Here is a 25,851-nt window from a genome sequence, read left to right on the forward strand (position 1 = left end):
TCGTTGTTTCGTTTGGATGAATTTTTTTGCAAATTTATAATACGAAATATCATTTGTCGAATTTTTACGCAGCGAAAGCCTAATTTTTCAGTGGCTCTGTGAAGCGGTAAACAAGAAGTGCGATTCGAGTCAACAAGATTGTTGCTCAGACGGTAAGAGGATAACCGAGAAGTAAATTTTTCCATTAACTCGACACCACTTTGTAGAGGTAGCGCATCTCAGTTAATTTACACTAACGTAAGTCAAACCAACGAAAAATTCCAGCATCGTGTTTATTAAACCTGTCGTTAGTCGCCCTTTGAGCGTGACACCACCTTTTAGAATAAAAAACGTAATATATATGTATAAAACTATACGGGTAATTCTCATGTCATACTTCACCGATTCTCTCTCTCTTAATTTATAAAAAAAGAAAATATATTCATGTTCAACAAGATCGTGAAAAAGCGGCACAGTGATTATTATGCGACTCAAAGCATCGTATCAAATTTTTCCATCACGTTGCCAGACTTCACGTAGTCTTTGATTTAAAAGTAATTATATTCGACACATTTATTTTCAAAATTCACTTCCAGCCTGGATAATCACTCGCGTTTAAAAAACATGTTTTGTTTTTCGTTCATCGCATCGCTGAGTATTTTTTATTTATTTTTTTACCAGCATACCAATTATTACGTAATTAACTCAACGTTGTCCAACTGTGTGATAATGAATTTTGCGGAGTGTGTAAGCTCACGCAAGTTCGCTTTGCTCCATAGTATCTATCGAAAACATTTTAACAGCGAAGGCAGCATGAGTCGCAGAAGTTTTATCGAGGCGGAGGCGTGTCATAGAGCAATAAGCGTGATTCGTGTGCGTTGTACGTTCAGGCTTGCCGAGTCATCGTGATTATAAACAATTCTCTGCGAAGAAACGTCCGATTACTATGTATGTTACACACATACTGCAGCGGGTTATGTTTGCAAATGTATAGACTTTTTTTATATGCAGTAACACTGGCTTACGAGACGAGATTGTAACCGTCTAAAGGATGCTAGAGAATTAATTTAATGTGTTTGAGAATAAATGAATACATAAATAACGGGTCTTCGCACCCGTCGAAAGAAATACCATCGATAATAGTAAACATAAGCAGATTAAGGATATTGTATATTACGTATTATTGAAATATGAATCGGTAAACTATTGGAAAAAATGAGTTTATGAGAAAAAAAATCATATTTTAAATCATAAAATCAGTGTGAATTTTTTTCAGATCTTTATAGATGGCGTTTTCGGAATTGGTGTGTTGATTATTTTTTTAAATTTCACCGGTGGCTGAAAGATGACTGAACAAAATTTCCTGACCATTTTGGACCGGCTGCAACATCATAATAAAAAATTTTCAATATCGAAGGGGATGAGGTACATGGATTACAAATTTGACACGGAATGCTCCATATACACTGAAAATTAGTGAAATGTCAGTGAAAAGTTGGTGGATCGTCAGCGTATATGCACTGATTTCTTCCCTATGGTATACTCGTAACTGGTAATTAGTGATCTTTCATTGTTCAAATCCAAAAAGTTGATTAAAATTTACGTAAGAAAAATTATCTAGCATGATTCGTACTACTTGGAAAATGGAAGACTAAAAAATTTCGAAATTTGTGAAAAAACAAATGGCCCAAGTGTGATGATGACAATTTTTACTCTTTTAGTATCTTTCTCCGACTCGTAGGATCACTCCACCAAGTGGCATGTGTAAAAAGTTTCCGGTATCGGCAGGCAGTGGTACTTTTGTGTCAGGCCCTGGTTTGAAACGATACTTGGAGAGCAGAGTGATGAGTCCGATTTTCGTTTGAAGGTAACCGAATCGCATGCCTGTGAAAACGTTGAAAAACAATTATTCGAACGGTGTTTGCAGTGGAAGGAAATCGGTATGATGAAAACATACCGATGCAATTTCTGGGCCCTTCGCCAAAGGCTAGGTAAGCGTAACGGTGCCTCTTGGAGATGTTCTCCTCCGTGAATCTTTCCGGATCGAATTTTTCCGGGTCAGGGTAAATTTCGGGATCCCAATGGATACCCATTACTGGAACGATGATCGGCGTTCCTTTCTCGACGACCAGACCAGTGTCGAGTAGCTTGGTATCCTGATTGCACTCTCTGTTTAGGACGGCTACTGAAGGATACTTTCTGAGGGTTTCTGTGGGACGTGAAAGAGAAGTTTGATAGGCGATGAATGCGGTGTGGACTTCTATGGAATGTTTTTTCGTGCTAGACCAACGCTATATAACGTCAACCTAATACTACTTATTTTCAATCCAACACTATATGGCGATCAATTGCCGAATTAGCCACGATAATTTTTCCACAGTAGTCCACGCCGGTCATTTTTGGTCAGTTTTAACAACGTTAGATTTTTTTATGTTCTAAGCGATAGTGTTTCGAAAATCCTTCGTTGACTGACCTGAGACAACTTTGTGAAGATAAGTCATCTCGTTTATGCTGTCGTAAGTCAAGCCCCCGAATTTCTCCAGTACTGTATTTATCTCATCGGATAATTTTTCCTGGATATCCTGATTCAGGGCCATTTCGTAGAGGCAATGAGTCGCTGTCGAAGACGAGGTTTCGAATCCACCAACCCAGAAAGCGAAAGCCTGCGCCGCTCCTTCCAGCATCGTGATTTTGTCGCTGGCATTGACTGGGTGGATTTCGTCAAGGTTATGAAATTGGAACTCGAGGGTAAATCAATAGGTCCCATACCTGAGGTCTGGGCCGTTTCCTTGTTGTTTTCGTCTTCGTCGCCCTGTACGTATCCCTTGTTTATGAGCTGCATAGCAAGCTCCAGGAAGTCCTTTCGCACTACATTGTTGGCTGTCCTGTAGTTTACGGTGTCGGTGAACGCGTTTAGGATGAAGTCGGAGGCCCCCTTGTCGAAGAATGGGATCTTCAATATCTGCAGCACTGAGGGACAAAGTGCCATTAACGCATTCTTCAGCGGATTCGGCTCCAAGAACTTTCGTCCCCATGATCGGAACTCCGCATCGGGATCTTCCAGGCTGTTGCAGTCGATCCCGAAGGCCACGGTTGCTATCACATCGGTGGAGAACCTGCATCGAATAACTCCAGCTTTAGTAATCATTGACTCGTTCGCGTTCCTCGAGGTGAGACGATTACCTCGCCATCAGATCCTTGATCTCGACAAGCTCGTTCTGTTTCGCCTCGTAGGCCAGACGCTTGTCGAGGTTGTCAGATATCTCCTTGACGATTGTGAACATGTGCTTTATCTTGCCGGACGTGAACGTCGGCGAGAACTTCACCCTGAGGTGTCGCCACTTTGTTCCACCGGTCAGGAACAGGTTACCCGACATCGGGTCGAGCTTCTCGTCACTGAACATTCCGCGGTCTTGGAATCGCGGAAATTCCTTTGTCAGCACGAACCGAAGTATGTCAGGATCGCAGATCACCAGGTTTGGCTTGTGGATAGAGTAGAAACCGAAAATTCGCTTCTTCCTCAGACGGAGATAACCGTCGCGCATCAATTGACCTTGGAGCAAGTTACAATGTGATAAAAATTTGGTGTGGATATTTTAAAGCAGGTGTCAGTTTAACACCAGTTAGAATGAAATCAAAGGTAGACTAACACGGTTAAAAAATCGCGAAACGTAAAACACAATTCGAATGCGCAGCTTTTTTCATGAAAATTTTCAAATCGACGGTAGATTTTTTCACACATAGATATGTGATATAATAAAGTTTTATATTTTCTTGATAGTTGTTTACTAAACTGCAAGTTATCGCTTGTAACTCGAATTTTGACAAACTTTTTTACACTCAGTGCGAATATACTTCTCTTCAAATATCATAATCCTTACAGTCGTTGCTCGACTCAAAGTCTACACTTGGGTTAGCGCTGATAAACCTCATTCTGTGTCGTATAAACCCAAAGAAATTTTTTAGCTCACTCGTTTCGAAAATGGCTTTTTTTTTGAACCCGTATATAGTGGATAATTGAAGTCGGATTAAGATAAAAAAAACAAATGCCGACACAAAAAAGTTATGTTGTTTCTTGAACTATTTGATGCGATATGTGTTATATTTTTGATGCCACGCCAATATAACGTATATCATGTAAGTCTACAACGGTCAAGTTTGGTTCTTTCTCGCTCGATTGAAATACCATTTTTTTCTCACGAAGATAATTCTTTCTTTACCGATTGATCTTTTCCCTGAAAGGAGCGGCCACAAGTCACCGATCGGTGGTATTGGTTCCAGCTGTGCAATTCCTCTGGAACTCCAGTAGTTGTAGGTTACATGCTTGAGGTAAATGTACGCTGCCCCGACTATGGCTATTATTATTCCCAAAAGTTGGAGCGCAAGGTTGACTGAAAATAGCGCCATTTTTCTCTATTTTGGATCTTATCGTTCGTAATATCTGAAATTACAAATTACATTTAAATGACAGCGATAAAGTTTATTCGTTTGTTAATTAATCTTATCGATAGGAAATTGGTAGCGATTGAATATGCTAAAGATGGGGGGAAAATTCCTTAATGAAAAATTCAATACGTTTTAACAATTTAATAAAACGGTCACTTGTTTTAAGGATGGAAATATTTTTTCGGCACACTTTTAGTGGTGATTATTATTCGAGGTTTGACCGTGTTATCAAAATTGTTGTACAGTTAAGATTTTCATTCTCTGTCAAATCCGGTTTGATACACGAGAGTGAAACAGCAGGTATAGCAACAGAGTTTATTTTTAGGTTTTGAACATCGCATTCACGATGTCGTAACCGTATAATAAGTAAAATAAATGACACGTAACGAACAGAAAAATATCTGACTCACGGTTTGTAGTTGAATGTTTCTTTTGGCGAGACAGGTGAAGTTGTTCGAATGCAGAAACTTTTACTCAGCGATCGATATTCGTGCTGTAAAATCCCCGCTTGATAAAGGGAAAGTAAAAAAAGTGCAGGATTAACGAAAAGAACAAGTGATTATTCTTTATGCACGTATTGATGTCGGTTAGTTATACAAGAAGTTTGCTAATTCTAAGCTTTCGATTGACTTTTGTCACAAGAAACCAACGTCCTATTCATTATCTTATCTGTGATTGATGGGAATTTGAAATAATTGATTAGATGTACACGAACGATGCTTTATTTAATCATTGTAATCCGGCGAGCACAATTCATTGATAAATGACGATATACGTGAATTAAATAACCACAGGCGAGAACATCACGTGTTTAAATTGCAAATTAGCCGGCTGAACACGATTTAATTACTGAGCAGCCACTTGAATATCATATTATCTCCTATGCATGAGTAGAATTCGAAAGTATTCTCAAGACAGCTACCTTGGAGGTTTTAATTTCGCCAAAAGAAAGAAGGACAAATTGGTATAACGCTTCTGTTGTAACCCTGACGGTTTTGGATGAATTTTGTTTTCGAAATATAACAAAGAATAATAATTAATCTCGTAGAATGTGTTATTTTAGTATCATTCTGAAATTTTTGATACCAACCTCCACTTTATTTATTGAAAAAAAATTTGTTTATGAAATAATCCAGTTGCAGAGACGATCTAAATGGATGAAAGCGATGACCACGTGTTGTTCGGTATAGAAAATTTATTTAGGCGAATTTTCTTCGCAGATCGTTCTTCAATCAACTATTGACAAAAAAAATCTTTGACCGGTATGACGCTCAAACACACATACCTGAAAATAGCTTTTCTTGGAGAAACACTACGGTTTCATCTTTGTGTCGGCTCGGAATAATTCCGTTGATCAAACACGAACGCGCGAAATGGCACAGAACTCAAGTATCGTCTGTACTGCTCAAAGCAGAGCGGGATACTGAGGAGTTTTGTTCGTTGTAAGAATGGTACTGCGGGCCTTACTTTTTTTGACGCACACATGGCGATATCACCAAATATCATTAGCAAGTTGTTTTAAAGTGTTGAAAAAATAGGGAGAAAAAAACCACATAAATTATACTCAACTCACTGCAACAATACTGTTGTGTGAACTCATTCAAGGTCGAATCGAAGGTTTAACCTCGATTATATCGCAAATTAATAAAACGATGCTCTTTAGAGTCGCTTTTTCATACTCTGTAAAATCAGCGATAAGGAATTTAAGGTTTATTTTATTCCTGCGATATACTGTTGCTCGACTTTCACACCTTGTAGTATGTTGGAATAACGCGTTGAACAAGAGCAGGTTCTCCTGATTCGCTTGTATTCTCTTGATTTGTGTTAATGAATTAATGTACATAACTTTCACTTATGAATTTCAACCAAGTCATGTTATTTAGTTACTAGTGGTTCGAGAATAAAGTGTATTCGCGAAATCGCGTCTTCAATAACGTGAGTGAAAGTGCACCTCCGCGTACGATAACTCGACGACGACTCGACGATATGACTCAGACGGCGACTGACTTGGTGGCTAAACAAACATGTAAAATACTGACTGAACCTAGGAGGGTGGGAGGCAGTAACAAATATCTCCATGCGTGCTCCGGCAGGGTTTGAAAGAGACCCAGAAACACCTTCGTCCCATCCGCAGGGCCCTCGGCGTGGGATCCTCAACCGGAATGTAAAAATCTTCCGTAATTACGCAACTAGCCTCCGTGAAAATGTTCTGGTTGTCCTTTGCTGATTGGTGCAGGCAGCGAATTGCGAGAAACGGCGATGATGCAAGTCCCTAGATCACCGTATTCGTTTGGAACGTTCGTAAAGATTCTTCAGGCGATCGTCTCCAAATTATGGGTTGGAGATCTCGATGGTCCTGGTGAACGAGTATCTGACGATACATTTGTTCAATGTCCGCTGTTACAGCGTCCTTGTGCTGTCTGAAGTGTAGCACAATCAAGAACAGGTCTTGTTGAATCGTTGGTCCAACTAATAATACGTCGTTGATCGATGTGCCAGAGGTTGTTTTGCACTATCCGTCAAAAAGACCACTCTCAATTTTGTTGTCAGACTGTCTACCCACAGTACCGCGTGATGTTTGTGAACTTTTCAACATTGGGTCTTATTTGAACTCTTGAAATTTTTTACGTTACAAAGTTTTCTGTCAATTACTTTTTGATTCCTATAATTTTCCACCGAAAAACACATTATTAAATTTCATTATGCGGCCGATATGGACTCAGAGTGGATTGTGATCGAAAATAATTGAAAAGCATTCATTCCAGTAACGCTCAAACACACATACCTGAAAATAGCTTTTCTTGGAGAAACACTGCGGTTTCGTCGATTAAACACGAACGCGCAAAATGACACAGAACTCAAGTACTGTCTGCACTGCTCAAAGCAGAGCGGGATACTGAGGAGTTTTGTTCGTGGTAAGAATGGTACTGCGGGGCTTACTTTTTTTGACGCACACATGGCGATATCACAAAATATCATTAGCAAAATGTTTTGAAGTGTTGAAAGAAATGGGGTGAAAAAATCACATAAATTATACTAAAATGAGTTTTTGACTCGAGCAATGGATGAACCATTCCTGGGTAAAGAAATAAGAAAATAATGCTAATTTCGTTAGAATTAAATCCTTGGCATCTTATTTCTGTTGTTATTATTATTTAATTCACTGTTCTATCGGAAAATATCGTTAGTCGTCTAACATCTTTCCTCGACTCTGAGCTTCATACCGCCAAGTGGCATTTGTAAAAAATTTCCGGTGTCCATGACCAGGGGTGATTTCGTATCGGGTCCTGGCTTCAAACGATACTTCGAAAGCAGGGTGATCAGGCCGATTTTTGTTTGAAGAAGACCGAACCTCATGCCTGCAAGGAGGTCAGGAAAGGACTCGGTGCACTTGTATCTAACAATTTAACAAGGGAAATACACGAATCGGGGGTGATTGATGTTGATAAAATTTGAACTGGTGAAAGTAGATCGAATTTCGTTATACTCGTATTTTTTTCCATCCCATGGACAGCAGTTCTTGAGAAACCACACAGGGTTTGTTATGTAAAAATTTGTTTATTCGTGTTTTTGTTACTTTCAAGGACATTTTAATGAAACTATTTTCATCCAACAGAATGTATACTGGATGCACTCACGATTTGTATATTATATAAATATTCCAATAAAAGGAATACAAAACTACGTGACTTTATTAGTGGAGACCTCGAATTGAGCAAAAGGAAAAATTCTTTAAAAATTCATTTCTCGATTCATAATCAATTATCTGCTCCGGCTTTCCGTTTTGTGTTTTGTTTTAAATGCTTTTACGATGATTATCATCAGCGCGCGTGTGCTAATGCTATTTCTGACAAAGATTGATACTTTGTGCTGCTTATGATAGCGTATAATATAATGATAATACCCGCATTATATCGTTGTTTTTTTAATGATAAGTTCATCCAGTACATTCTGTTGGAAGGAAATAATTTCATGAAAATGTACACGAAGGTTATCAAAATACAGGGGATAAAAAATTTTAAAAAACAATATAAGCGTTCTGTGATGTCTCAGGTATCGCTGCCCGTGCAACGAAAAAAAAAATAGACGGTCTAATGAAATTCTAGCTAGTTTAACGAGTGAAAAATTTTACCAAATTTGGCTACCCCGGGATCCGTGTATTCCTTTGTTAAGTCGAGACGGCCGTTAAAACTCACCGATACAATTCCTGGGCCCTTCGCCAAACGGTAAGTAAGCATAACGATGTCTCTTGGCGATGTTCTCCTCGCTGAAACGTTCCGGGTCGAATTTCTCTGGCTCAGGGTAATATTCGGGATCCCAGTGGATCCCCAATACTGGAAAGAGTATCGGGGTCCCAACTGGGACGACGAATCCAGTCCCAGGCAACTCAATTTCCCGGTTGCACTCTCTGTTTAGGACTGGGAGGGATGGATACTTCCTGAGAGTTTCTGTAAACGTGGATCATGAAACTTTGGTCGAGAGTGAATTGAACGATTCAAATGGCGTTTGAATAACTGTTTTTAAATTCTTATCGTCCACTGACCAGAAACTACTTTGTGAAGATAAGTCATTTCCATGATGGCGTCGTACGAAAGACCGCCAAACTTTTCCAACACCACGTTCATTTCCTCGGCGAGTTTATCCTGAATGTCCGGATTCATCGCCATCTCGTAGAGGCAGTGAGTCGCGGTAGACGAAGACGTCTCAAAGCCGCCAACCCAGAATACGAAGGCCTGTGCAGCTCCTTCCAGCATTGTGATCTTGTCGGTTGAAGGCACTGCAGCGTTCTCAGATAAGTTTTAAACTTTTACTTTCTTAGACCCTCGAGAAGGAAGTAATCAGTCACCTACTTGCGTCCGGCCGCGCGTCCTTTTCATCGTCAGGATTGACGTAGCCCTTGGTCAGCAGTTGGATAACGAGTTCCATAAAGTCCTTTCGAACCACATTATTGGCCGTTCTATATTCGACGGTGTCCTTGAAGGCGTTTATTATGAAATTGGAAGCGCCTTCGTCGAGAAACTTGATCTTGAATAACTGCATGATCGATGGACACAGTGCCATCATTGTATTTTTTAGTGGATTAGGCTCGAGTAATTTACGACCCCAGGAGCGAAACTCTGCTTTCGGGTTCTCCAGGCTATTGCATTCGATACCGAAAGCGACTGAGGCGATTACATCAGTAGAGAATCTGCACTCGTAAATCAGAAACGACAAGTAATCATTTTGCTAAGAGAAGTAAAAAACACGAACAGTATGTAAATCTACGTCGATTATCACTTCGAATCTCTTCGGTCTGGATTGCCAAAGTTCTGATGATTCAAAATTTCTACTGGCTAGAACTCGCGGAAGGCTAAAGTTTTCGTATCGAACTTAACTGATTGCAAAGAATTTTCATTGCGCATAAAGCCATGTAGTTTCAAACAAAACTTCAAAATTAGAACCATTCGGACTGATGAGATCATTCGTTATAATCAGTCCGGATTTTTTGCACGTCCTCCAACTTACAAAGAAGGTATCCCAGATCAATCTTTCCGATTTGATTTCTTTTGAAATATGTTGTAGTAGACTAAAAATTAAGTCATACTACTGTCGATGATTTGATTGGACCTACCTGGCCATGAGATCCTTGACCTCAACGAGGTCGCTCTGGCTGGTCTCCGTGGCTATCCGCTTGCTGAGGTTGTCCGCAATATCCTTCACCGTCGTGAACATGTACTTTATTTTTCCAGTCGTGAAGGTTGGCGTGAACTTGACCCTGAGATGCCGCCATTTCGGACCACCAAGCAGGAACAGGTTACCTGTCATTGGGTCAAGCTGTTCGTTGTGATACATGCCGCGGTCCTGGAAGGCCGTGAATTCCTTCGTCATTATGAATCGAATTATCTCAGGATCGCAGACCACGAGGTTGGGTATGTGGAACGAGTAGACACCGAAGATGCGGTTCTTCCTGAATTTCAAATACAGGTCGCGCATCAGTTGACCTGCAATATGCAAACGATAAACCTTGAAATCGTATCTGTGACTTCTTTCCCCTATAGAATAAAAAAAGTCACAGTTCATTCTCCTTACCCACGGACAGTTTTGCTCTAAGTACTGGCCAGATAGTCCCAAACGGAACGACAGGTTCAGACTGCGCGATTCCTTTTGAACTCCAGTAATGGTAAGCGACATGTTTCAAGTAAAGGTATATCGCACCGGCAATAGAAATTATTACTCCCAGAAACTGAAGGAACAAGTTTGCCGAAATGAGTCCCATCGTATTACGAACTTATCAGGGGTTCCACTGAACAAAAATACTTAATGATTTGTTTTGCCCAACGCACGATCTGAAATTACAGATGATCATTTTCTTGATGGATTTATGAAAATTCTAATAAATTTATACACATTATTTGTTCGTCACGTTATTCACACTTCGTACGATGAGTTTATGGTGATTTCTTTTTACTCTTCATCGCCTTTGGGGTTGTGACAAAAATATTGGTTTCGGTCGAAATCACTTTCTTTTTTTTTTCTAATTTCAACGAATTTTAACGTTTTCAAACTTCTAGCATCCGAAAAACAGGTTTAAAAAAAAATTTCCGATAAACTACCAGGATGATCTCGAAAACGGCTCAATAAAAAAACCTAAAACTTACAGGATTTCACGATCAAATAACGATGATAAAAAACTGCCACGTCTCGTTCAATTTTAAGTTTTGTTTCTACCGGAAATGAATCGATTTTCAATGTATATCCGAAGAACTTGTATCCTTTCCTCTTTATTACTGTTTCAAAATAAACGATTAAATTTTTCGGAGTGCATTTAATTATTTTGTCAAAAATTTATTAATGTCTTGCTCGCTCAGAAAAAAAAATTTTTCTTCAATTCTTATTTCAATACGTTTTCATTTTGTTGTCAAGTTCTTTCAAATTCAGATTTTTCATTCAACTATTTTCGAAATCATCGTGGAATTTTCTCGGACAGACAGACGAACTCTTCCATTTTCATGGCGGCTAAAAGTATCGCGAAGAGAACTATTCGTAGGGCTTGTCATTCGTTATTATTGGTGCATGAATACTTCGTAAGAAGAAAATCTTGGATGAATTGCGGTTGGCATATTTAATTTTCGTTGAAACGATTCATTCCAAACGTAAAAACCGATTCGCACAGATTCGGGAAATTTAGCGAAAGTTAATGTTCTATCTTTACAGATCCGACTTGTTTTTAATGCAATTATTGAATTATACCGCGCAAAAATTTAGATTAAAATCAATGTACAATAAACATGTATAACAAATCACTTTCGATCACTTGTCCAAAACCCACCGTCTGAATTACAGCGTATATTGGATTCTGGAAAATTCGGTCGATCTTTCGTATAATTCAGAGGTCTATTGTGCCTATTTAATTTTCTTCAAACATTTATTCAAGAAAAATAAAACTCATTTACATAACATTACGTACGTCTTATTTATCAACAATTTCAGAATCAGTTTAGAAAAATGCTCAACTCACGCTTAAGGTGAAATATTATCGCAATCCAGGCATGAATAGAACAGTTGTAGCCAACGACAATGACTATACTGACTCAAGAAATTTCATCTGCAAATTCGCTATCAAATCCCCTCTCCCAATACATGCCCAAAGAACTGGCGGGCTTAGATTACGAATTTCATTTTGTCTGTAAATGAGATTGACCTTGTTGATGAAGTGCGTCGCACAACCAACGGTTATTAACGCTTATCGGTAGCAAGCGATAATCGGACGTAACAACTCGCAATGAGACTCAAATTTTTCGTACCTCATCCAACAATCGCATTCGAAAGTATATTTGATATGCGGGAGGCATTCGATACAGACAAGATAAATAAATAGATAAATAAATTAAATTAAATTAAATTAAATTTTAAAAAACCATACATCATCGAATTTCACTCGATTTTTATTTTCACTCGGTAGATTGAATCCTTATTGCAGAACAAGTGTAAACTTCATGTTGTATATTATAAAATGCTCGCTGGAAACAGCTGGAGGTCATTCCGTAGGTTTTATGCTGGTGAATAAAACAAGACACGTATTCTTCATGCAAAAATAGTCATCGATATTTTTTATTTTACGATGCATTTAGTAAGCTTGACATGGTACGTACATGGTATATAGCATTCAAGAGACAAGAGTGTCGTTGTGTTGTGATATTTTTACAAAATCCTAAAATTAAGTAGCTGAACACGCTAACAAGGTTTGAAATTGCTATATAAATGTTTTTAACGTAAGTTCAAGAGTTACAAAAATTTTTCGAAATAAAATGAGTATATCTTTACATCACGAAAAATCAAGCCTGAGAAACAATTTATTTCACAATACTTTTCATCGCCATGAAATGGGAAGAGTCAGATAAAGTTCTTCGTTGATCTCGAAAACGGTTTGATAAAAAAAATGAAATTGCAAACTTCGGAATGAATTGACTACGAAAATGCGGTTTTTCCTAAATTTTGAAGCACAGGTTGGACATTAGTTGATGTCAAACATACAGTCGACGAATATTCTAATCGCATTTCGCAAGTATTTCCTTCGCAGAGTTTTCCCAGCCAATTCGAATCCTAAAGAAAAACATGTTGCGTCGAAAAGTAACGTTTTAACACTAAGTTAACGACACGAAGATTCTCATAAAATTTCTGAAGCCCCCTAAGTACGTATATTTTTCTCGTTAATTAATCGTACGTCACGATTTCGAAAACCGATTTGTGTATCATTATTGCAGTGCGCATTTACTAATGATGTTTAAGCAATTGAGTCTACTGCCAGAGGTGAAATAAAAGCCATTAGACATATACCGATGATGCCGTCTGATATGTAAGACGCACTCGTCATCGCACAAGTCAATCCAAATTTCTATAAATACTAGATTGTGAATCAAATGCATTCGCGAGCCGATGACGAATATATTGCAAATGCACGAGAGGTGAGAAAGACTCTGCCTGCAATGTGTACACGATACTTTATGTAACAAAAGTATGGTTTACAAGTTTCTTTTGCAGTGGGATACAAAAAAGAGCACTTTTTACTACCAAGACGTAAAAGTGTGCTTTTTTGTAATCCGTTGATCTTTTTTTTTGTTGTGCCGCAGAAATGATTACTTCACGTACGGAACTCAGGGAAAAAATTACGGGTTAACCACACTGGCGTTATATAAAGTCAATTGATAAATTCTAGAACAAATAACAGACTGTAGCAGAGATATTACAATAAATTGGCGAACGAAGAAGTGTGAATAAAATGACAAGGAAATGGCATGATTGGGACTATTTGGAATCAATTGTGCTTGTGAGTAAATCGAGGTAGCCAAATAAATATAACCTTGGTTTAAGTTGTACATGTATATGCCTGAGTAACTGTGAAGGCTAATCATTATTAATGTACTGTGATGCCAATTGGTCTGCTGCAACTATATATAATTACTTTTCAAGGTTCGTATAGTCGATTATACTCACTGTTGGAGATGACAAAGAAAAACAAAACATGAATAATGACGAATGAAAGGATGTATAATGAATTATAATAAAAATTCTCTAAAAAAGGTCAATTTATTTTTGCAGTGCAAAAGAGAACAACTGCAAAAGTTTCCAAGCATCTAATTACGTTCTTCGACTCGCAGTGGCACTCCACCAACTGACATGAGTAGGAAATTTCCTGTATCCACAGGTAGGGGTACTTTGGTCTCTGGTGCTGGTTTGAAACGATACTTGGAAAGCAGGGTGATGAGACTGATTTTCGTTTGAAAAAGGCCGAACCTCATACCTGTGAAAAAGTTAAAGCAATTCAGCGGATCTGTATCTTAGTCGAGATCGTAGTTGAAACTCACCGATGCAATTCCTGGGGCCTTCGCCAAACGGAAGATAAGCATAACGATGTCTCTTGGCGATGTTCTCCTCGCTGAATCGTTCCGGGTCGAATTTCTCCGGGTCAGGGTAAATGTCAGGGTTCCAATGGATCCCCATCACGGGAAATACTATCGGGGTTCCGGTTGGGACAACGAATCCGGTTTCTGGCAACTCGACTTCCCTGTTGCACTCTCTGTTCAAGATTGGGAAGGAAGGATATTTCCTGAGGGTTTCTGCAAAACGTGGATTATGAACACTTTGGTTATAGGCATGTCCGTAATTCGGATGGTACGGATGATTGTTTTTAAATACTTCTAGTTGGCTGACCTGAAACCACTTTGTCAAGATAGGGCATTTCCGCGATTGCGTCGTAAGTCAAACCTCCAAACTTTTCTAGAACGATGTCAATTTCTCTAAAAAGTTTCTCCTGAATGTCCGGGTTCATCGCCATCTCGTAGAGACAGTGAGTCGCGGTCGAAGAAGAAGTCTCGAAACCGCCAAGCCAGAATACGAAGGCCTGAGCCGCTCCTTCCAGCATAGTGATCTTCTCACTCGCAGAGGCTAGATCGTTAAGGAACATATTCTAAAATTTTGCTCGATTAGAATCTTGGGGGGGGGGGGGATAAGCGATCATCCACCTGGATCCCGTTCCGTGTCTTTGCCGTCATCAGATTTGACGTAGCCCTTGGTCATCAGCTGGATAACGAGGTCCATAAAGTCCTTCCGAACCACATTGTTTTCCGTTCTGTACTTGACGGTATCATTGAAGGTGTTTATTATAAAGTTGCAAGTACCATCATCAACGGTCTTGAAGTGCAGCATCATCATTATCGACGGGCATAACGTCATCATCACATTCTTCACTGGTTGAGGCTCGAGAAACTTCCGACCCCAGGCGCGAAATTCTGCATCCGGGTTTTCCAGGCTGTTGCAATCGATCCCGAAAGCTACCGAAGCTATTACATCCGTGGAAAACCTGCACGGATGGATCAGAAACGACAAGCATTTAAACATGCAAGTGCGGTTCAACATCTCCAATAGTATAAACCTAGGTCTACTATTACGTTCAATCGCTTCAGTCCCGACGTCAATCAGCCCAGTCAAAACCAGTAAGGTTTTAAAATTTCAACTGGTGGGAATTAATGATTTACCATAAAAAATCTGTGCAAGATATTTAAATACTACTAATCCCAGTACACTTTTAGAAATTAGGACTCTGCGGAATTTCGAAGATCCGGATTGATGCGTTTCGTTGATAACACCATTTTCCAAACACTTTTAACCATCTCCATTTTCATCAGTAGTGTGCATACTGATTCGAACCTACCTGGCAACGAGATCCTTGACTTCGACGACGCTGCTCTGGTTGGCCTCTTTATGCATGCGTTTGTCGAGGTTGTCCGCGATTTCCTTCACTGTCGGGAACATCTGCTTTATTTTTCCCGTTGTGAAGGTCGGCGTGAACTTTGCTCTCAGGCGTTTCCACTTTGGACCACCGAGAAGGAACAGGTGACCCGACATTGGATCGATTTTTTCGTTGTGGAACATGCCGCGGTCTTGGAAAGCCGTGAACTCTTTCGTCATCATGAACTTTATTATCTCGGGGTCGCAGACCACCAGTGTGGGCTTGTAGAATGAATAGACTCCAAAGATGCGGTTCTTCCTGAAGTCCAAGTACAGTTCGCCCATCAGTTGACCTGTCTCATTTGAATGATAAGCTTCCCTACCGCACATGGGGCTTCTTTTTGCTATAGGATAAAAGGTTCAGACTTACCAATGGATTTCTTCCCTGTTAGGACGGGCCACAGATTCCCAAATGGAATGACAGGTTCAGCCTGCGGGATGCCCTTCGCATTCCAGTAATGGTAAGCGACATGTTTCAAATATAGATATATCGCACCAACAATCGTAATTATTATTCCCAGGAGCTGGAGAAGCAGGTTTGCCGAAACAAACCCCATCGCTTTACGAAATTTTTTGGAATTATCCTGACCCACGTTATTTAAACATTTGTTCTGTTTCCTGCACAGACAAGAATTACGGATAATCGGTTTTTTGGTATATTTACGAGATTCTTAATAATATTATTCGCATTATTTCTCATGTGGTTCGCAGTAACTTTCATTAGGAGTTTACGGTGATTTCTTTCTACTTGTTATTGACGTAAGAAAATTTATTCTTTGATATTTCGATGAAAAAATAAAACGTAAATCAGTTTGCTCAATTCTTTCGCTTGAATAGGACTTTCAACGCTAAGATTCAACGCTATATGGTGCATTCTATGCCGATTCGACGTGGGTCCAACTTTTGACCTCTCGGAACGAGACGATTTTTTATATAATTGTCCTAACTGTCAAAGGCACTCGTTGTTTTTTGTTCTTTACATGTTTCGGAATTGATTCGGATTATCGAAATTTTTTCGAACGTTTTGATAACTCTAAAATTACGTAACGTTCTAGGCTAAAAAAAGTTGCGCTGATTGTAACAAAAATCTTCTAAATCCGTTGATCCATTCTCGAGATATCATAATATTTTTTTTTTTTTAACTTTGTGTTGTTATTCGAATAACTTGAAAACCGCTCGACTGATTGAATCAAAAATCTAATCAGTTCCAAGTTAAGAAAAATCCTGTTGATCGAGCGATTACATACATACACACACGCGCGTCCATATGAAAATGCTCAGAGCTTATTCTCTAGACCTTAAAATGTCTAGACATAGTAAAAATACAAGTTTTTACTTTCCCGATGATTGTAATAACCTCTTACGGTTTTTTTTTTTCTTAAAACCAGAAAAAAAAATACAGGAACTGGAAGTTGAGAAAAAGTGAATGTCTTCCGGAGTCAGAAGAGTCATACATATAAAAAATGGCCAAACCCAGATCAAATTGGCAAGGAGTGTCCCAACAATAAGCGTTGTGCTAACATGATCGATCCATGGTATAATTTAAAAGTTTATTCCTCGCTATTTTCTTCGAGTATTTATTCTCAAGCAGCAAAACACATTTACGTTATACTTCACGCAATTCGTGATTATAAAACCATTTTTTTTATTAATATTATGAAGAAAAAAACAACTCACCCGTAAATTGAAATGTTATTACAATGTCGATGCGAACCGAACAGTTGCTTAATGATCGAGGCTTGTGTTCTCGCGAAACATCCATATGCAAACTTGACCGTGAATCCCCTCTTCGAACAGATATCAGAGGAACAGTCGCAGTTAAAATTGTGAATTTCACGATGACGCCACCGAGTGAACGTAATCTTATCTGAAGTAAACGGCAAGCGAGGTTCGATAAATTACATAACGCTAAATTCTACGGTATAGTAAAGGGAAGCCTATGTACGTACTATCCCATTACAGCGTTATGTAATCTATGGAAGATCCTCTGAATCGGATATTTAAAATTGCGCGGTAACTTTTCATGCCTCGACAAGCAATCAAACTTGGAAATCTCCTACTGTAATAACAATGAATCATATTATTTTTATATTGGCGAAATTGGTGCTTCCGGCAAAACTTCAATTTAAGCGCCTCTATTTTATTGACTAAAAAATTAAAACAAATGGATCTACTTTTTGCTGTTATATTGAAATTTGGGGGAATTGCTTACTGTCAAGATTGTTTATAAGCTGTTTGATTTAATTGTTTCTCTTCTTGTTGATTCGTCATTAAATTTATATTGAATAAATCAAAGTATTGTAGAGTAAGTGACAAAAGTAAACGACGAAGATACGAATCTATTTACACATGCTAAGTTACTGTAATTACAAGTTTTCTGAAAGTTTTATTGGAGGTTATTTCATAGCCTAACGTACATTCTCATAACATAGCCATTCTATTGACGATTAGTGTAGGCACCCATTTGTCATGCACTTTCATTTTATACAATTTATTTGGAAGTTCCTTCAACTTCAATTCATAAGCGCTGTGCTGTCGATAGCCGAAAGCATGTTTTCGGTACCTCAGAACTATCATTTACCTACATTTCGAAAATTAGAAGAGATGATAATTTTGAGATGGGCTAATTTTTTGGCATTCTTTAAGATGCGCGCGGATTGTATGCTGCGTGTAAGGTGTTTGAAATTTGCACTTTTGGATTCAGGATCATCTGATTTACCAATCTTATATGGTATTGGCCGTATGCTATGTGACGAAAATTTCAGTCAATGGGTACTGAGATGTAGCAAGAATGTAAGGTATGACGTGAGTTTACTTTCACACCATTTTTCTTTCTCGGAATTAGAAAATCTCTGTAGAACATAGACGGTAATATATACATAACGATGCAAAAAATGACTTATTGTTACAGTTGATTCTTTTTATTTTTCTCCCTTTTTTCAACACGTAGCGTCACTCTACCTTGCGGAGTCAGAAAAAAATTTCCTGTATCGGCAGGTAGGGGAACTTTGGTGTCCGGTCCTGGCTTGAAACGATACTCGGAGAGCAGAGTGATGATACCGATTTTTGTTTGAAGGAGGCCAAACTTCATGCCTGTTGAAGGGACAGAAACGACTGAGTGGACGTGTATCCAAGTCGGGATGGCGGTTGCAACTCACCTATGCAGTTTCTGGGCCCTTGGCCAAACGGGAGGTACGCGTATCGGTGTCGCTTGGCGGTATTTTCTTGGTTGAAGCGTTCCGGATCAAATTTTTCCGGTTCAGGGTAAATGTCGGGGTCGCGGTGGATACCCAACACCGGAACGACTATCGGGGTTCCAACCGGGACGACAAACCCGGTCTCGGGCAGCTCGACTTCCCTGTTGCACTCCCTGTTCAGGATCATGAAGGATGGATACTTTCTGAGGGTTTCTGTGAGGAACGAATATAAAATCATTGATGGGAAAACGAGTAACTTGGTGCAACTATACGAATCAGTATATTTTAACTTTTTTCGTTTATCGACCTGAGATCACTTTGTCAAGATACGTCATTTCCGTGATGGAATCGTATGTTAAGCTGCCGAACTTCTGTATCACGCTGTTAATTTCATCGGCAAGCTTCTCTTGTATGACCTGATTCATTGCCATCTCGTAGAGGCAGTAAGTGGCGGTGGTAGAAGAGGTCTCGAATCCACCAAACCAGAAAATGAAGACTTGAGCCGCTGCTTCCAGCAAGGTGATCTTCTCATTGTCAGTCACTAGATCAATATGAATTACTTCTTGGATTTCCACCACTGTGGACTATCAAGAAAGAAAGAATCAATCGCTCACCTGGATCCTGTTGCGTGTTTTTACCGTGATCAGAGTTCACGTAACCCTTGGTCATCAGCTGAATGACCAGGTCCATGAAGTCGTTTCGGACGACGTTGTTGGCCCTCCTGTATTCGACGCTGTTCTTACAGACGGTGATTATCAAATTTGAAATTTCTTTGTCAATATATTTTATGTTGAACATCTTCATCACCGATGGACACAGTGTGGCAAGTGCATTCCTCACTGGCTTAGGCTCGACGAGCTTTTGGCCACAGACATGAAACTCCGCTTGCGGATTCTCCAGGCTGTTGCTTTTAATCCCGAAAGCAGCCAACGCGATCACATCTGTGGAAAATCTTTTAGCATGGCACAATAAATAATGATCGGTAATTGTCCATATTGTCCATTAGTTATAGATTTAAATAGTATAACACCATGCCGACCATTATGCCCAATCTATACAGATATAGCATTAGAACAGAATCGTAGAAATCCTAAGGTACTAAGGATTCGCACCTGTCCGAAGTTCCAGAAGGTCGAATCTTCTGATAAACCATAAAAACTACCCAAAGTGGAAAAAAAATTTTGGAACTCGGAGCCATTGATACTTTTGACCGCTTAGACTATTGAAATTCCAAACAAACATCAACGATGAGTGTCTGATCATCTTCTAGCTGTCACGTAAAAAAAAAACAAGCGTGTCGATTTTTTCATCCGACCTACCTGGCCATGAGGTCCTTCATCTCAACGAGGTCGCTCCGGTTGGTCTCCTTGACTATCTGCTTGCTGAGGTTGTCCGCAATTTTTCTCACCGTCGAGAACATGTTCTTCGTTTTCACGGTCGTGAACGTTGGTGAGAACTTGGCCCTGAGACGTCGCCACTTCAAACCTTCGACTAGGAATATGTTTCCCAGAAGTGGTTCGAGCTTTTCATTGCGATACATGCCGCGGTCCTGGAACGCCCTGAACTCCTTCGTCAGTATGAACCGGATCACTTCGGGGTCACAGACCACGAGGTTGGCTTTGTGAAACGAGTAAATTCCGAATATGCGGTTTTTCTTGAATTTTGAATACAGGTCGCTCATAAGTTGACCTGGAACATAGTTACAAGTGATGAATATCCGAACCTTATCTGGGATTTTGTTTTTCCATAAAATCGAATGTTTCAAACGAATTCTCCTTACCCACAGATTTTTTCGCCGTAAGAACCGGCCACAAGCTACCAAACGGGATGACAGGTTCAGACTGCGTGATTCCTTTTGAACTCCAGTAATGATAAGCGACGTGTTTCAAATAAAGATATGTCGCAACAGAGATCGCAGTTATCAGCCCCAGAAGCTGGAGGAGCAAGTTTGCCGAAAAAAGTCCCATCGTTCCAAAAATTAATCAGGGATCCCCTTGATTGCAAGGCTATTCATGGACTTATGTTGCTGACCACGCAACCTGGAATTACACTTTATCACTAACTTCATTCAATTGAGACTTTTATTGAATCCCCCATTGTAAACTTTATTTCTACTCGGACAATGAATCGTTTTTGTTTTCATCACTATTTTCATTAGCAATAATCTGAGGGTGCATCTTTTGTACGGATAGACTCCCTAGATTGCGCTGATGTTTCACCTCACGTTGATAGAATATTATAACCAGCACAAGAAAAATGCAGAAAGTTATTTTGACTGTATGTTGAATTGCATAATCAGCAATGAGTCAAACAATTGTCTGTCATGAACACAATTTCGCATACCAGTGTCCAATGAATTGTGTAACGTCATTGAATATATCGAGATTATTACGGGAGTACTTTTCTTTACAGCACGTACAATTCATAAGGTTTTCATACCAGCATATTTGTATAGAACAGAATGCGACACATTTGTATTTCGACTGCAGCCTTCAAAATTCCAACGTAATTGGTTTGTTTCATATGAAAATACAGTCTATTACGTCTGCGCTAGAACGCTGTAATCTCTAGGTTACATTAACAACGCTAAGTGTAATAATCTCAAACTAACTACCTTCAATTTCAAATGAATAACACATTATAGTTCGAAATTAGCGATGCGCACTCGGACGGTTTTTCAAATGTATGTTTTTGTCGTTTACTTAATCCCGGTTCACGATTGCGATAGAAAGCCTGGCTTCAGTTATTGTAACACACGTTATTAATAATCTTATAACGACGTGTCGATTATCGGGTACGATTTCAATTGTCTCTACGTAATATTTTTCATGTCAATAAAACCCATGATCATGAAAACTGTCTCACAAGGAACTCCTCCGATTTTAATCCGTTTCATGTCCGTTTTTATGCATCGAAAACTAAGAGACAAGTTTATTTATTTATTTGCTAATAAATGGTTCAAAGGGGTGAAAACGACCCCCCAAATATGGGCACCCAGCGGGGTGATTTCTTGATGCGCTTAATGGATTTGAGTGAAACCAACGCTGAAATGTTTTATTAATGAATAGGAACACGTAAAATATTTTCAAATGTGATGCATAATTATTCTTGGAATAATCTACTTTCAGTATGAAGGGTGGAAATTTTTTTATACGAAATATTTGGACGACACATCGTTGAGGTGAAAATTAAATGGCTGATATCACTCGAAGTATTTGGAAATTTCAAAATGATATCGTCTTCTCAAGATCGAAACAGAGTTCAGGAGTTTAGGTGTTTCGGGTCGACTATTTCAGAAAATTACCCCGTAACATGACGTGTCTTTTGTTTTTCAATATCAATAACAACGTACCTATTATACGAATATTCAAACTTTTCACTCGGTAGATGGAATCCTTCATACAGCTGAGTATTCTAGTCGCAGTTCCGATGGTACTTGAATTGTTTTATTCTCGGTTATCGGCAATGAACATATACCGTTTGTTGTAAATAGAAGTCGGACTTTTCACAATTTTCGTAAATGCATGTAGCTCGGGCCACGACTAGAGGTAAAGTGAAAGCCATCCATCATGTGCTAATGCGTTCAATCGTCTTCACCACTGTATAGGTCAAATCGAATTCCGAATACACCAAATAAGTATACTGTAGAGTAATCGCTAGACTATATAGACGATATAATAACTCAATTTCTAAGCACCATTGGCAAGAGAGTAACAACAGACTTCTTTTTCCAAGGACGGTCGTTCGTAATCAGAGTGCCTTGTGCGAGCGTTTGATCTTCCAAAAATTAATGAGATGTCTCATGATCAGTCTGATCAATCTCATTTTTTTTTTATCTCACCACAGAAAGTGGCATCAGTTATGAGGGGACATATTTTACACGGATAGACTCATTAGATTACGTTGAAATTTGAACCTTAGGTAAGTAAAATGTGGCTAACAGAATGATGAAATATGTATATTATAATTTTATCATAAATATAAAAGAGTTCATAGATTATAATGGGAATATTCATATTAGCTAGAGGTTGAAGTACCGACGATGAACGCTCGGAAATTTGTACCCGGCAAATCCTGTGCCATTTCTGGGTTAGACAAAATCGCGAGGATTTCCTGGAATTGGAGCTGTTTGGATTTTGGCATCTGTCTGAACAGTTCAGTGAAATCTGGACGAATAGGTCCTGGTTCTAACTGTACCTATACTTGCGTCGAGTATTGGTAGAGGATGGATTATGAAACGCGATAATATTTCTCTGAGCAAAGCGCGATGCATTTTCAAGTAATTCATACGTTGCAACGAATAACTTACAAAACTGTTCAATCCTTGAACAGCTCATACGGAAGTGTAGTAAAATACTCTATTTATTGATTTCAATGATACTATGCTATGTCAATATGTGTGATGGGCGATGAAAACTAGTGAGAAATTTTCGGAATAATGTAATTTTACTTTCGTATCATTTTTCATCATTGAATGTACAAGATCTCTGAAAAGTATAGACACAACTGTAATTGAAAAGAACATACATATTTTTCAGTTCTGCTCATTTTTTTTGCCGTTTCTCAATACGTAGCGTCACTTTACCACGAGGAGTGAGAAAAAAACTTTTTGTTTCGGTGGGTAGATGGTCTTTGGTGTCCGGTCCTGGCTTGAAACGATACTCGGAAAGCAGAGTGATGATACCGATTTTCGTTTGAAGGAGTCCGAACTTCATGCCTATAAAAGGAATAGAAATGACTGAGTGGACATGTATCTAAGTCGAGACACGGGGAAAAACTCACCGATGCAATTTCTGGGCCCTTTTCCAAAAGGCAGGTAAGCGTATTGGTGTCGCTTTGCAATATTCTCTTGGTTAAAACGTTCCGGATCAAATCTCTCCGGCTCGGGGTAGATTTCGGGGTCATGGTGGATTCCCAGCACTGGAAAGATTATCGGGGTTCCAACTGGGATCACAAACCCGGTCTCGGGCAGCTCGACTTCCCTGTTGCACTGCCTGTTTAGGATTGGGAAGGAAGGATACTTCCTGAGCGTTTCTGCGAAACATTGATTATGACACTTTGATTCAATTGGTGGGAAGATGATTGTCTGCAAAGCACTTTCGTTAACTGACCTGAAATAACCTTGTCAAGATAGGACATTTCCATAATGCTGTCGTATGTCAAGCTTCCGAATTTTTCTAACACGGTATTAATTTCCTCGGCAAGCTTCTCCTGAATGTCCTGATTCATCGCCATCTCGTAGAGACAGTGAGTGGCGGCGCTAGAAGACGTCTCGAAGCCGGCAACCCAGAATACAAAGACCTGAGCTGCTCCTTCCAATAGAGTGATCTTCTCACTGGCAGCTACGTTATCGGTAAACGGCATTAAGTATCTAAACTTTCACTTTTACAGTACTTCGAAGAAAGCAAAACATCGTCTACCTGGATCTTGACTCCCGTCTTTGCCGTCGTCAGAGTTCACAAAGCCCTTAGTTATCAACTGGATAACCAGGTCCATGAAGTCCTTTCGAATCACGTGATTGGCCGTTCTATGAGCGATACTGTCCTTGACGATATTTATTATGAAATCGGAAGTACCTTTGTCATTAAAACTGATGTTCAACGCCGTTATGATCGACGGATACAGTGTCATCAGCATATTTTTAAAAATTTGAGGTTCAAGAAGTTTCCGGCCCCAAGCGCGGAACTCCGCTTCCGGGTTCTCCAAGCTATTACTGTCAAGGCCGAAGGCTACCGCAGTTATTACATCCGTGTTAAATCTGCACTCGTAAATAAAAAATGGTAATGTCTCAGGGTGCTAATGCGGGTGAAAATCTCGACTGGCATAAATTCAGGTCGATAATTACGTCAAATCTCTGCGGGTCAGATCATCAAAATCTCAAAGGTTTCAAAAACAAGGCTTGCATTCAAACTCCCAAATGAAAGTATGTATTTATCTACAGACCTTATTCACAGTAAAATATATTTGTACGACATTAACACCATTAATCAGGGAAAAAAAATCTTCGGCTACCGAAACTTTCAGCAATTTTGATTTTTCAGCCTCATGATAACCGACAGAAACATCGATCTGAACATTCTGCCCCATCTCCATTTCAATCAAATAGTACGGGTTATTGATTCGACCGACCTGGCCATGAGATCCTTGACTTCGACAACGCCGATTTGGTCCACCTCCTTGGCCGTGCACTTCCCAAGTTTCACCGCGACTTCTTTCACCAGCGAAAACATCTGTTTTATTTTCCCGGTGGTGAACGTCGACGTAAACTTCACTCTGAGGGGCCTCCACTTCGGACCACTGAGCAAGAATAGCTGGCCAGACATCGGATCAATTTTCTCGTTGTGGTACAACCCTCGGTCCTGGAACGCTGTGAACTCCTTCGTCATTATGAACCGGATTATCTCAGGATCGCAGACCACCAGTGTTGGCTTGTGGAAGGAATAGACTCCAAACATGCGGTTCTCCCTGCAGTCCAAGTACAGGTCACGCATCAGTTGACCTGAGACACGTCAACGATAAGTATAGAGTTCATATTCGGCACTTTGCCGTTGCACGTTTTGATAATTTGTCAACTGGCTTCCTTACCCACGGACTTTTTTGCAGTAATGACCGGCCACAGGTTTCCAAATGGAATAGTAGGTGTAGACTGCGCGATTCCCTTCGAACTCCAGTAATGGTAAGCGACATGTTTCAGGTAAAGATATATCGCACCAGCGATTGTAATTATTATTCCCACAAACTGAAGAAGCAAATTTTCCGAAACAAGCCCCATCATTCAACGCACTGGTAAGGTATGTCCCTGACCATGGAGATTTTGAGACTTATATTACTGACCGTGCAACCTGAAATGATATTCAAGATTTTGTGGATGAAATAAAGAACACCGTTGAACGTTCAAATTAAGGGGAGAAGGGATTGTATCTTGGATGAATGAGCTTTTCGATAAGACGTGTCATGATTT

General features: G+C 39.5%; 4 protein-coding genes across 8 annotated transcripts; all 4 read right to left on the minus strand.

Annotated features, from left to right (window-relative positions):
• Nucleotides 1-1,265: 1,265 nt before the first annotated feature.
• LOC124308680 (cytochrome P450 6k1-like) lies at nucleotides 1,266-7,386 on the minus strand. Of its 5 annotated transcripts, none has more exons than XM_046771626.1 (8): nucleotides 7,211-7,386; nucleotides 4,836-4,932; nucleotides 4,200-4,420; nucleotides 3,163-3,532; nucleotides 2,749-3,095; nucleotides 2,453-2,686; nucleotides 1,937-2,188; nucleotides 1,266-1,863 (listed from the first exon to the last, which is right to left on the minus strand). In XM_046771626.1, exons 3-8 carry the CDS (start codon nucleotides 4,384-4,386, stop codon nucleotides 1,697-1,699), a joined length of 1,557 nt encoding a protein of 518 aa, XP_046627582.1. In that variant the 5' UTR covers nucleotides 4,387-4,420; nucleotides 4,836-4,932; nucleotides 7,211-7,386; the 3' UTR covers nucleotides 1,266-1,696. The 5 variants fall into 5 exon arrangements, with proteins under 5 accessions (XP_046627582.1, XP_046627580.1, XP_046627583.1 ...); XM_046771624.1 differs by lacking the exon at nucleotides 7,211-7,386 and adding an exon at nucleotides 5,711-5,974; XM_046771627.1 differs by lacking the exon at nucleotides 4,836-4,932.
• A 145-nt stretch (nucleotides 7,387-7,531) lies between these two features.
• On the minus strand, nucleotides 7,532-17,523 carry LOC124309480 (uncharacterized). The gene is made up of 13 exons (XM_046773146.1): nucleotides 17,371-17,523; nucleotides 16,064-16,311; nucleotides 15,617-15,986; nucleotides 14,928-15,265; nucleotides 14,617-14,850; nucleotides 14,271-14,522; nucleotides 14,043-14,206; nucleotides 10,495-10,693; nucleotides 10,037-10,406; nucleotides 9,276-9,613; nucleotides 8,969-9,202; nucleotides 8,622-8,873; nucleotides 7,532-7,784 (listed from the first exon to the last, which is right to left on the minus strand). The coding sequence occupies exons 2-13, from the start codon at nucleotides 16,248-16,250 to the stop codon at nucleotides 7,618-7,620; spliced, it is 3,105 nt and encodes a 1,034-aa protein (XP_046629102.1). The 5' UTR covers nucleotides 16,251-16,311; nucleotides 17,371-17,523; the 3' UTR covers nucleotides 7,532-7,617.
• Nucleotides 17,524-18,028: 505 nt separating this feature from the next.
• Nucleotides 18,029-25,798, minus strand: LOC124309481 (probable cytochrome P450 6a14). The gene is made up of 11 exons (XM_046773147.1): nucleotides 25,476-25,798; nucleotides 25,020-25,389; nucleotides 24,311-24,648; nucleotides 24,002-24,232; nucleotides 23,673-23,924; nucleotides 23,476-23,607; nucleotides 20,210-20,579; nucleotides 19,505-19,863; nucleotides 19,198-19,431; nucleotides 18,852-19,103; nucleotides 18,029-18,807 (listed from the first exon to the last, which is right to left on the minus strand). The coding sequence occupies exons 1-11, from the start codon at nucleotides 25,663-25,665 to the stop codon at nucleotides 18,599-18,601; spliced, it is 2,937 nt and encodes a 978-aa protein (XP_046629103.1). The 5' UTR covers nucleotides 25,666-25,798; the 3' UTR covers nucleotides 18,029-18,598.
• LOC124308689 (cytochrome P450 6A1-like) lies at nucleotides 20,014-21,268 on the minus strand. The gene is made up of 2 exons (XM_046771646.1): nucleotides 20,671-21,268; nucleotides 20,014-20,579 (listed from the first exon to the last, which is right to left on the minus strand). Exons 1-2 carry the CDS (start codon nucleotides 20,855-20,857, stop codon nucleotides 20,206-20,208), a joined length of 561 nt encoding a protein of 186 aa, XP_046627602.1. The 5' UTR covers nucleotides 20,858-21,268; the 3' UTR covers nucleotides 20,014-20,205.
• Nucleotides 25,799-25,851: the final 53 nt, after the last annotated feature.

The sequence above is a fragment of the Neodiprion virginianus genome, chromosome 7, assembly GCF_021901495.1.
Source record: "Neodiprion virginianus isolate iyNeoVirg1 chromosome 7, iyNeoVirg1.1, whole genome shotgun sequence".
NCBI lineage: Eukaryota > Metazoa > Arthropoda > Insecta > Hymenoptera > Diprionidae > Neodiprion > Neodiprion virginianus.

Bases quoted from the DNA above. Each gene is read 5' to 3' on its own strand.
- LOC124308689 (XM_046771646.1), bottom strand. From the start codon at position 20,857: ATGGGACTTTTTTCGGCAAACTTGCTCCTCCAGCTTCTGGGGCTGATA. The intron at 20,580-20,670 runs GTAAGGAGAATT...ACTATGTTCCAG, and splicing joins TACGGCGAAAAAATCTGTGG to GTCAACTTATGAGCGACCTG.
- LOC124309481 (XM_046773147.1), bottom strand. From the start codon at position 25,665: ATGATGGGGCTTGTTTCGGAAAATTTGCTTCTTCAGTTTGTGGGAATA. The intron at 24,649-25,019 runs GTCGGTCGAATC...TTACGAGTGCAG, and splicing joins GTCAAGGATCTCATGGCCAG to ATTTAACACGGATGTAATAA. The intron at 18,808-18,851 runs GTGAGTTGCAAC...ACGTCCACTCAG, and splicing joins AGGGCCCAGAAACTGCATAG to TCGTTTCTGTCCCTTCAACA.
- LOC124309480 (XM_046773146.1), bottom strand. From the start codon at position 16,250: ATGGGGTTTGTTTCGGCAAACCTGCTTCTCCAGCTCCTGGGAATAATA. The intron at 14,851-14,927 runs GTGGATGATCGC...TTAACGATCTAG, and splicing joins AGACACGGAACGGGATCCAG to CCTCTGCGAGTGAGAAGATC. The intron at 14,523-14,616 runs GTCAGCCAACTA...CACGTTTTGCAG, and splicing joins TCTTGACAAAGTGGTTTCAG to AAACCCTCAGGAAATATCCT.
- LOC124308680 (XM_046771627.1), bottom strand. From the start codon at position 4,386: ATGGCGCTATTTTCAGTCAACCTTGCGCTCCAACTTTTGGGAATAATA. The intron at 2,189-2,452 runs GTCAGTCAACGA...CACGTCCCACAG, and splicing joins TCTTCACAAAGTTGTCTCAG to AAACCCTCAGAAAGTATCCT. The intron at 1,864-1,936 runs GTATGTTTTCAT...ACGTTTTCACAG, and splicing joins AGGGCCCAGAAATTGCATCG to GCATGCGATTCGGTTACCTT.